Source organism: Leptodactylus fuscus, chromosome 5, assembly GCF_031893055.1.
Source record: "Leptodactylus fuscus isolate aLepFus1 chromosome 5, aLepFus1.hap2, whole genome shotgun sequence".
NCBI classification, from domain to species: Eukaryota; Metazoa; Chordata; class Amphibia; order Anura; family Leptodactylidae; genus Leptodactylus; species Leptodactylus fuscus.
The window spans coordinates 102,983,469-102,995,542 of record NC_134269.1 but is presented as its reverse complement, the minus strand read 5'-3'; the positions used below and the strand labels follow the sequence as shown (position 1 = coordinate 102,995,542).

Sequence of the window (12,074 nt, the reverse complement as noted above, 5' to 3'; positions counted from 1 at the left end):
GCTGGAGGGTGGTGGATTTTAATGATCTTTCCCCCTACACCCAACAGCAGCACAACTGGGGTATTCCTAATGAGCTGTTAGGACAAGTGGAATTTTTAATTACCTAACAGCTTTGACCCCTATAAGAGGCCGGAAGACCTGCTCCTCCCTTGTGTTTTTTTCTGTCCTGTGGGACAGGACAGGTGGTCAGGGGGGAGCAGGAGTTCTGACCTCTCATAGGGGTCTGCTGCTCTCCCCCCTCTTACCTGACAGCCGAAGACTTTCTTTTTCTTGCTCCTTTTTGTTTTGCTACTTTTTCTGCCCTCGCCGGGGGAGCTCTCCAGCTCACACGCACGCTTGGTGGCATCTGCTGCGCTGCCGGGGCTTCCCTGTGCGGGGAGGAACTTTCGGACCTAGGAACCTTTCTTTAGGTTCCCGGGTCCGCCGGCTGGGGGTGTCCACCGCGCATGCGCAGTAGCGCAAGGCGTGCGGTGGCCGGGGAAAAAACCCCCCTAGAGACGAGCGGTTGCCGGTGAAGTTCAGGGAGGGGTCCCCCTCCCCTCCCTTGAGGGTCCTGCAACGCAAGTTCAGTTCCTGGGACTTATTCTAGACTCTCTCAACATGACGGTCTCTCTACCCTCTCCTCGCAAAAGGAAAATTGCTCGGGCAGTACATCACTTATCTTCTACACGGAAGGTCACCATCAGGACGGCTATGAAGGTCCTTGGATTGATGTCCGCTACCCTAGATGCAGTTCCTTGGGCCCTATGGCATATGCGCCCACTACAGAACGAGATCTTGAGAGTCTGGAATCACAGTCCTTCAGGTTTACAGAAGCCAATCCAGTTAACCATCAGCACCCGGCAAACCTTGCCCTGGTGGACCCATCTACGAGATGGGAGGTCCTCGGTCCAGCCCGCCTGGACCCTGTTGACTACAGATGCCTCCCTCACAGGCTGGGGAGCTCATCTGGGGGAGACCCCAGTACAAGGTATGTGGAATCAGCAGGATAGGACGCGCTCATCCAATTGGCGTGAGCTTACCGCAGTTCATCGAACCCTTCTGTTATTTTCACCGCTTCTACGGGGGAAGGCGGTCAAAGTAAGGTCAGACAATCTGACGACAGTCCATTATATCAACAAGCAGGGAGGTACCAGGTCCCCCTCGGTCCTGCAAGTCACCAACCTGATCTTCTCCTGGGCAGAACGGAACCTCTCCCAGCTGGCCGCGGTACATATACAGGGCCGCCTGAACATCCTAGCAGATCAACTCAGCAGAGGCCGCCCGACCACAGGCGAATGGTCCTTGAATCAGGACATCTTCCACTACCTGACCAGGAGGTGGGGTCTCCCCGAGGTGGATCTGATGGCCACCCAACACAATGCCAAAGTAGAAAGGTTTTGCTCCCTGTACCGGGAAGACAACCCTTTGGCTGTGGATGCCCTGTCAATACCATGGAGGTTCGAACTGGCATACGTGTTCCCTCCCATCCCGATGATCCCGAAGGTATTGGCGAAACTCAGGCAGGACCAGACTTCGGCTATAGTGATCATGCCGTTCTGGCCAAAAAGGGCATGGTTCACCGACCTTATCCTTATGAGTCGGGGGAACTACTGGAGGCTTCCACCAGTCAGGATCCTGGTGTCACTGAACAGTCGGCCATGCCTGGGCCTAGACAAATTCAACCTCACTGCCTGGAGGTTAACCGCGCCATACGCGCAGACAGAGGATTGTCCCAGGGAGTGCTAAGTACCTTAGCCCATTCAAGAGCAGAGGCAACCAATCAGAACTACCAAAGGATCGCCCGGATATTCCGAGACTGGTGTACAGGCTGCCACCACGATCCAGACAGAGATGCAGTCCTAGAGTTCTTACAGAACGGCCTGGAGAGAGGACTAGCACCTGCCACCCTCAAGGTCCAAGTGTCAGCTCTATCTGCTCTCCTGGAGACACGGTTATCACAAGATCCTCTTGTCAAACAGTTCCTTAGGGGGGCTGCCCAGCTCCGCCCCCAGGTACGTCCCCCTGTCCCAAGGTGGGAGCTGGCCGTGGTTCTACAAGGGCTTTGTGTGCCCCCCTTCGAACCATTATCTGAAGTGGACTGGAAGCGCCTGTCATTCAAGGTGACGTTCCTGCTGGCAATAACCTCCGCTAAGAGAGTTGGTGAACTACAGGCCTTAGCGGCCTCCGAACTCTTCACAACCTTATTTCCAGACAGGGTGCAGCTGAGGTTCGTCCCAGGATTCTTGCCGAAGGTACCCATACTTCAGAACACCAATCAAGGGATCACCTTACCGGGTTTCTTTCCCTCTCCTGCCACGGAGCAGGAGGAGAAGCTACACACACTGGATCTGGTAAGAGCACTACGTATTTACCTAGACCGTACAGCACCGTTCCGAAGATCAGAGAATCTTCTGGTTAATGTGTTTGGCCACTTTAGAGGTTGTAAAGCATCAAAGGCAACCCTGTCTAGATGGATCAGAGAAGCCATTAGCTGTTCCCTATGGGCCCAAGATCTTCCTGTTCCAGAATTCCTACGAGCCCATGCCACCCGAGCAGTGGCGACATCATGGGCAGAGAGACGGTTCCTCTCTTTTATGTGCGGCAGCCTCTTGGAGCTCACAGCTGACTTTTGCCAAACATTACAGACTGGACTGGCGTACGGCCGATGCTACAGCATTCGGGCACTCCGTCTTGGCATCAGCATGCCAGGATGACCCGCCCTAGGGGAAACAATACTTGCTAAATCCCCAGTTGTGCTGCTGTTGGGCGTAGGGGGAAAGAAAGATTATGAATGATAATCTGTTTTCCCTTAGCCCAAACAGCAGCACAAGGCTCCCTCCCTAGGAGGTACTGTTATACAGATTCTTTATGTGTGTGTACCACTTTGTAATTGCTCTTTATATGCTATACTTGATACTAACACAAGGGAGGAGCAGGTCTTCCGGCCTCTTATAGGGGTCAAAGCTGTTAGGTAATTAAAAATTCCACCTGTCCTAACAGCTCATTAGGGGCAGGAATACCCCAGTTGTGCTGCTGTGTGGGCTAAGGGAAAACAGATTATCATTCATAATCTTTCTTTGTGTTCTATGGCAGAGTAGCTTCTGCTGCAGCTAGTTGTCTTACAGCCATACACAGGATGCCTGATCTACTGGACCAAATAGAGATAATGAATAATTGCGATATATTTCTCAGTTTTAATTGTTAAATTCTATTTTGTTTCATATATTGTTTGTGCTTTTTTGTTTCAACTAATACTGTAAAATACATGTAGTTTTTCTCTCTCGTATGTTTTGTAGCATTTCTAGTATGTTTTCCTTTGAAATATAGCCTATCATTAAGAAATAAATGCTCTATAGTCTAGTGGTATTGTCTGAATGGGATATGGTTCCATCGTGGCTTTTTTTTTTCTTTTGCTTTTCATTTGAGGGCATTACCCTCAGGAGCTGTATTATCATATAAGGTCACCAGTCAGCACATATTGAAGCTGTAGAATCTGCTTCATTTTCCAAGGGAAATCAGTCAGCCAGGAAGTACAGAGAATGCTGATGTAGCCATTTCTACAGTGTTTGCTGTACTGCAAATCTAATAGATGTTGGAGGATGCTTACGTAGTGCACAAGACAAATTACAAATGGATCCTTCGATTTGCAGATGGTTTGATATGGTGGTCACAACCGTATGTGTTAAGAAGATATACAAAACTAAATTCGAAGTGTCAGGCTGCCAACAGTGTATTTGCATGTATATTATAGAAGTTTGGAAAAATTGGTATTAATATTTTATTAATTATAGATATATTCCTTTAGAAAGTGCTAAAGAAACAAGTGATAGTTATTGACTTCAATGAGAAGGCTATGATTTTGAGATTCATTTTACATTTCAATATTTGAATATTTAATGTTGTATTTTCACACTGTGTTGGTAGGGCATTTGAGCTGAAAACTACTGGTCATAGGCATAACTTAGGCTCCTAGGCCACTGTGCAAAATCTGTTATGGGGCTTATTCCATTCTTGTGCTCTTTAGTATAGTGATGTATTTTCTGTGGCAGAGGGACCTTTGGGGCCCCCTCAGGGTCAAGGACCCGGTAGCGATTGCTACTACTGAACCCCCAATAGCTACACACCTACTACTGGTGCACCTATGAGAGCACGAATAACGCTGTGGCTACTTTGGCTGCAACTCCCATCACATGACCAAAGATCTCCGGGTCATCCTGCAATTTCTTCACTAATGTTAGTGAATGGAGTTGCGTTGTGATCCCCTAATGTACTATGACTTATAATTGCAAAATAATTGTCCTGTGTCCCATCAAAGGGTTGTGATCATGGCAATCTGTGAATTGGCATTGCTGAAGAAATTACATTGCACCCTGGTGATCTTTGTTCGTGTCACCATGTAGCCTTAGCCTAAACATCATAGTGCCATCCTTATGTCAATATATATTCGGCGATAGAGATCTTGAGGGAACATGCTTCCTGCTTACGTGCGTGTCCATGCAGTGAGCCTATGGAGCTATAGAAATTCTACATCACTATATAGATGTTCATGTCTAAACATATACGATGAGTGCATTAAAGGGGTTTTCTAGGTTGGCATCTAGATATGCTGTTATCTGAGGATAAGACCACATACTCCTTATAATGTCTACCACAGCAGTCGCATTCCTTCAGTCTGTGTCTGTTTTGCTGAAGAATAATGTCATTTAGCACTGGGACAGTTGTGTCAGTCCTGTGCTTGTGAGTACCGCAGACATCTGTGCACAAGGCCTTTGAGCATCATCCGTGTGCTAGCTGTGTTCTTATAGTTAGCACACTGAACCATTCATTTCTATGGCCCCTTATAGACTGTGTATTTTTATGGTCAGGAGCAAAACTCTAGACAGGTCCTACTCACAGCCTGGCAAAATGCACATGGTTGAGTGCATGTCATCTAAGTCTGGTGCATTATGTTTACTGTAGTATTGAGCAACGTACTACATATTTTTTTGTGCATATTGGCACAAAATATCCCCACTAGGCATGTACATGGCCATGGTGTTTCCTCAATAATAATTGCTAATTGTAGTGGTTAGAGAAATAAGACCATTGGCACTTTATCTCTATCAGCATTAAAAAAAATAGTACATGGTTTTATTTGGTGATTTTATTTTATTTTATGTTGCAGATCACTTGCGAAAGATTCTCCACTTCCTCTTCTTGATGTCACAAACTTGTCTACTCCACGCAAATTCCTAGATAATTCTCAGTTTGGCTCTCCGGGCTGTTCTACTGGTATGTAACTTAGGGTGATGGTTTTTTTTTTTTTTTTGCTCCTTCTATGTTATTTGTACTGGCCTGTTGGGCATTTTCTGAAACATTAAATAGATAATCCAGTGATGCAGGATATTACATTTCATTTATTTATTTGTGATTCTTTGGACTTTGGCTAGGTTCACATCTGCACAGGACTTTTCTCTCCACATTTTAGTCTATGGTGTCCGCTGGTAACCGATGTTTTTGAGGTTCAGCTCTCTGTCGTTTGGGTACCCCAATGGACCCATGCACAGATGTGAACCTAGCCTAAGTTAACTAAGTTCTTATTTAAAAAACATAGGCAAGATGACAATCTTGTTTACCATGTACAGAAAAAAAAATCTATAGTCAGAAAACAAAAACATTCTTGATATATTGCACGGGATTTTTATACATTTAAGAAATGGTGATATATTTCCTTTAAAAACTTAGGTTGTAGATTTATACAGCCCTGTTTACATCACGTTAATGAAGTGCACTAAACATTACACTGGGAAAAGTGCTAAGCAGGGCTATAAAGTTGTATTCACCTAAGGGAGACTTAAAGTGGACTCTATATACATTATTATATCGTAAAAAATGCTCAATAGAGTATATACACTTTCTGTGGTTTATCAGCAATTTTTTTTATACTGTGGTATATACTGATGCTCCACACAACATGTATTATTTATTTATGTTTATTTATATGTATGTATTATTTTATTAAACCCTATATTTTTATATTTTGCAGCATAATATAGGACCTTTTATACCCTATGGAGACTAAAGGTCCTGGTATATTGCTTGCTCTGTGCCCATTTGCAGTGTTTCACTTTACATATAGATTAGCACACAGACCACCACCTTCATATTCTATATAGGGTTTAGTTACTGATCTGACTCTCTTGGGACAACAACTGCATTCTAGCTGTGACTAGCCCCTATAGATGTATATTTATGGGGGGTTAGTCTGCAGGAAATACGCTGTTGATGGTTCTTTCCTGGGAACAGTTGGGATGCTTTGCATTGTTTGCACCACTTAATGCATTGCATTTATGCAAAAATACAAAATGTACTATTCTTGTGCGCTTACTTAAATGATTGCTACTTTTACAGTAAAGGAGCTGAATCTTCAAGACATCAGAGAAGATCCTGATTCTGACCCTGAGGAGAACAGCATAGTATTTATGGGAGTTCTCATTAAAGGTCTAGCAAAGCTGAAAAAAATCCCTGAGACTGTAAAAGCCATAAAGGAGCGCCTAGAACATGAGCTTAAACAGATTGTAAAACGTTCTACCACTCAAGTGGCCGACAATGGCTATCAGCGAGGAGAAACTGTGACCCAGGAAAATCAGCCACGGTGAGATATTTATTGCAGGCTTATGGAAGAACTGCACCAGTTATAACAGCCAGTTTTCTGTACATGTGTACAGTGATTTTGTTTTATATAATTTTAACAGAGTCCTAAAATGCTAATAATGCTTATCAAAAGATGTTCTATACTAATATACAGTATATTGCAGAATGGCAACTCGTCACCCCCACTCCTCTGGTGCATGCTGTTGATGGGGAAACACAGGAAGAAATACAATTTAAACAATTCTTATATTCTTGGTGGAACTATTGGCTATCTCTACTTTGCCATTTCTGAGCAATGCATTGCAAAGTCCCAGCTATGGATTAGTGATGAGACCCTCATGCCTCTTTGACATGTCGCTTGCTGTCAAAACCCATTTTAATGAGTTAGCAATTTTTTTTTTATTGTTCAAGGGAGTCTGTCACCAGGGTGAAGTATATTAAAACCAGCAACACAATTAGATCAGACTCTCCTGAATGTACGCCTTTTCTCCATGAAAATTTGTATATCAATTATAAGTTGTTAATTTCACAATATGCATATGAGAAGTCTAAAGCACTGAGGGTGGCTATGCTGCTCCAATCTATTATGGGCTGTTCTGGTGTTATATGCTGGCATGAATGTGAGAACATAAGACCAGGCAAAATTTCAGCATCGCTCCCTGGCCCTGTTACTTAGAGAAGGAAGGACGGAAGGAGGGTGCATTAGAGTAGGGTGGCGCAAATAGTTCTTTCTGAAGATGAGCGAGTAGTATTTGATCGAGTAGGTATTCGTTCAAATACTACGGTATTCGAAAAATATTCGTACGCGGTTGAATACCACGCAGTAAACGCAGTAAAAATTTGATTCCCCTCCCACCTTCCCTAGCGCTTTTTTTACACCAATAACTATGCAGGGGAGGTGGGACAGAAAGTAGGACAACATAGGCATTGGAAAAAAACGTTTTTTAGTCAGTTAGTTTTTTTTGGCTGGCTAAATTAGTAGCAGCAGCAGTAATAATAATAATAATAATAATAATAATAATAATTAATTAATAATACAGTGACTTAGGCGTATTAGATGCTCCCAGGCATGCTTCCCCTGCTGTCCCAGTTACATTCCAGAGGTGTTGGCATCATTTCCTGAGGTGTGATTATGGACTTGGTGACTCCAATTGGTCGAATTTTGTTTTCCCTGAAATGAGCATGTTTTTCCCATAGACTATAATGGGATTCGATATTCAAACGAATAGTCGAATATTGAGGTCTACTTGAATTGAACTTTGAATTTTCAAATATTTCACTACTCGCTTGTCTCTAGTTCTTTCCTCTTGTAAATTGGGGCCTCCATTATGCCCTCATTGCCAGTTACTACTTTAGAACAATGGCAATACTCTCGTTGCCACAAAGAGCTAATTTGTATATCTCTGCCAGGAGGCACCAATTCACAAAGGGAAAACACTGTCTGATTTCAGTGACCCTAACTCTATCTGCTTAGGAGTGCAGTATGTAGTTGATCTAAAACGGACAGCTTTTCTTGTATGTTCATGTATGGTCACAGTGTAGGATCACCCACTGGACTCCTAAGTGCAGAAAGAGCTGTACAGGCTATACTAAATCTATTTCCACAAAACTATACTGTGGATCAATCTGCTCAGGTGTTCCTGCTCTGTGTTGAGTGTGGCAGATTCCCTTTAACTGTTTTTTTTAATTTTATTTTCAGTGAAAATATATATATATATTTGAAAGAATGCATTCTGAATGTGACTCTGTCCCTCCCCCCAACAAGCCTGTACCAGATTTCTAGCAGTTGTGTAGAGTATTTGCTGAAGAACAAGTTATGCTTCTGGTGATTGGGGTTGAAGAGTACCAGTCACTTCCAATAAGGTCACACATCTCAACAAGCTAGGACAAGCTGAGGAGCCTAAGGACATCTGTCATTTACAGACTTTGTCTGTTCACTTGCATAGTCTCTCCTTAAGTCACAATGCCACTGCAGCTGTCTGTTTTACCAGTCACCTACTTGTTTCACTAGTCATGTGATTCTTATTGCAGTTGACTTTTTTTGCATTGCTGCAAATCATATTAGAATGTTTGAGGAAGTTTTTGCTTAAGAATTGACCTCAATGCACTTACTAGAATTGTTATATTCATATGACCTAATTCAGAGATCTATGGTGGAAGAAAATTTTCTCTTTCTATTATGTTACATATGTGTAATGTCACAGAATAATTATTCCATATGCAAATGCTAGGTTTGCTATATTCTATGTGGTATATTGACAGGGATTGTCACTGCTAAACAGAAGTGTTACTCGCAAACTCTGCATATACAAATATGGTGCAGTCTCCTGATGTAGTGCCAAATAACTAAGTGTACATGTATTGTAGCACCATGTACCACCCATGTGCTATAAGGTTTGGTAGAATATTCAAATCAAATCAAAAAAGCTTTATTGGCATGTCCGAATAGATATTTGGCATTGCCAAAGCTAGTAAAGTGGGTGGTGGTGGTGGTGGTGGTGGGGGAGTTGGATTCGGGTGGTTATGGGGGTGGGGGTGGTGGTTTGGGTTATAACAGTCCATGGAGTCTCATCTTCCTCTTAGTTGGTGACCGCTATATGGGGAGGTGGGGTGGGTGTATTGGGATAAATATAACAGTCTGTGGAGTCCGTGAATATAATAGTTTTTCTTGGCACAGATACTGACTATCTGGGCAAAGGTTGGGCCCCTTTTCTATGGATATAGTTTCCTCCACTCTTTTGAAAAGGTTTTTCCAGGGCTGTTGAGTTGTGACCAATTTTGGATGGAGTTGGAGACAGAAGAGAGTTACTGACTGAGGCTTCAAAATAATGTGATTATTTTGAATTGCATTATATCATTTTTAATATTGTAAAATTAATTAGATGTATAGTTTACCTATTTACTTTCATAGGGAGTCAGTCACTGGCTTTTTAATGAATTAGAGGATCTTTACTGCTTCTGATTAACCAAGGCTAACAGCCACTCATGAAGGAGTTGGAGCAAGAGTCAGACTCTGAGAAATGGAGGAGTTTGAGTTGGTGCTTTGGGCTAGTAATTTCAAAGCCCTGGGTTTTTCCTAAGATTATGTAATGTGTAATCATTCTGGCAAAAGAGCAATCATGAAGCATTGATGTTGGATGGGAAAGTCTGGTTTGCAAACAGCAGTCTAGCAGGCATAACAAAACCTCCCATACTGTAACAGTTATGAACTTCCCCATACCTACCCCACTCATAATACAAGAACCTATTCTACCACTTTTGCCACTGTTGCTCTTCTGGGATGTTAGAGGGATTTACTGAAACTACCGCCCTTTGTCTCCCCTACTCTTTGTTTCAGGGCGTCATTGATCATGTGGCCACAATACTTAGTAGTAGTTTATTATGTTTCTTACAGTGATGGCCTGACTTGGGCTTGGTGGTTGAAGAAGTGAGACACAACTCTGTCACATGATGTAGGTTCATGTTATAATTCCTCAACTTCCTGTGTCATGTGACTGAGAGCCAAGGACGTAGCTACCAGGGTAGTAGCTGCCACAGGACCCAGGATATTAGGAGCTCGGTGACAGCCGCTACTGCTGCTTTTTTTTCTTAATAGGCCGTTACTGGCTGGAGTTACTCCAGCCGGTAACGGATCCTATTTACTTACCAATCCTGGTACGGTCCGGGATCGGTAAGTGACACCTCGGGCCCCACAAACGCTATTATTATACTCGACTACAATGATCGGAGACCCGGGAGAGGTAAGGAAACATAAAAAACAGTGTTACTTGCCTCTCCGGGTTCCAGACAGGCTTCAGGCCTACTTATGTGACGTCCCTGACCTCACATGACCGGGGCCTGCGTCCTGGGTCATGTGACATCCTGGACGTCATTGAAGATGGCCGACACCACTGAGTAGTACAGCGGAGCCAGGGAGAGGTAAGTAACAGTGTTTTTTATGTTGATATCCCTCCTCTGTCTCCGATTATTATACTCTGAGGTCTGAAAAGACCCTAGAGTATAATAATTGTTCATGGCTGTTCACAATGGGGCATAATAGTGTGTGCAGGGGCCACTGTGGGGCATAATAATGTGTATATGCACACTATGGGGCATAATATTGTGTTCAGGGGCTACTATGGGTCATAATACTGTGTGCAGGGGCCACGGTGGGGCATAATACTGTTTGCAGGGGCCACTATGGAGCATAATACTGTGTGCAGGGGCCACTATGGGGCATAATACTGTGTGTAGAGGCCACTATGGGTCATAGTTCTGTGTGCAGGGGCCACTATCGGGAATAATATAGCACGCAGGAATGCGCGGGGGAGAGGGGGTCGGTGGGGGTCTTTGACGCCTTCAGCGTCGGTCAGGGATGGGGGGGCCCCATGTCAAAAAATCGCCATGGGGCCCTGCCATTCCTAGTTACACCACTGCTGAGAGCAATATACAATTTTCTACAATTCTTTACACAGTAAAATGCCTCAAATATTTGTTAGAAAAAAACACAAAGAAGCACCGTGCGGCACCTAGTGCATTACCTTTGATGATACAGCACAGAATAAATATTAGTAGGGCTGTAATCACCTTTTGGTGCTGTGAAATGATCACAGCATTCAAACAGCCCCACACACAAATCCGTAACAGAAGCCAGAAGCAGCAGATGACAAACGCACTAAGCGTGCATAAAATATCAAGATCTGGACCAGTTCAAAATTCCACAAACCATGTAGGTGAAATGAAAGAAATCCGCGCTTACCGACTGAATTCTTGTCAATAGATCTTTATTAAAACCTTCCACTCACACAACGCGTTTCGAAACCTGTAGCCGGTTTCTTCCTCAGGTGTACATAAGGGTAGTAAAAAACATCATGCCCCCTCCATATATATATACAAATGACTGAGACAAGGAAGCAGAGAAGGACCCGCCCCCTCATCTCGTCACTGCGTTCTGTTACAAAAAATCAATATCACTCACATTTCCCAGCAAATTATATAATTCAGATATTCAGCATTTATAACATACCAGCATGAGAAAAGGAAAAGAGGTTGTCATTACCTTTCATCGGCGCATGTCCGCGGCGTCTACCATTCCCCTGTTACACATCGCTGTTGCGAAGGTCGCCCGGAAGTCATCATGCATATGCCGGTGGAGCGCATATGCGCTCCAACCACCGGAAGTGGTGTATGCAGGGCACATGCGCTCCCCTCGCCCCTGCGTTCCATGCACCGGAAGTGGCACGATCCAACAGAGAATCTTCCCACCTAAACATATCACTGTGAAGCTTATTACCTCACACATACCAGCTAAAAATAAATTAAAACATAACGTTTCTATCTTATTCAGACTAGTAGTATTATATATATGTGAATTATTTTTAAATGGACATTTAAAGATTGCTAAAAGGGCTCTGCAGTCACTTGAGTTCCTCCACGTAAAGATGGTCAGTCCATGTCTTTATGAAGTTCTCTATGGTATA

At 43.6% G+C, this 12,074-nt stretch overlaps 1 protein-coding gene across 1 annotated transcript in view; it reads left to right on the top strand.

Annotated features, from left to right (window-relative positions):
• Positions 1 to 12,074, top strand: part of EXOC4 (exocyst complex component 4) — a 342,142-nt gene that overhangs the window by 42,215 nt on the left and 287,853 nt on the right. Inside the window, exons 5-6 of the mRNA XM_075273922.1 lie at positions 5,147 to 5,253; positions 6,373 to 6,616. Of these exons, the coding sequence (XP_075130023.1) occupies positions 5,147 to 5,253; positions 6,373 to 6,616 (351 nt within the window). The remainder of the gene's footprint in view (positions 1 to 5,146; positions 5,254 to 6,372; positions 6,617 to 12,074) is intronic.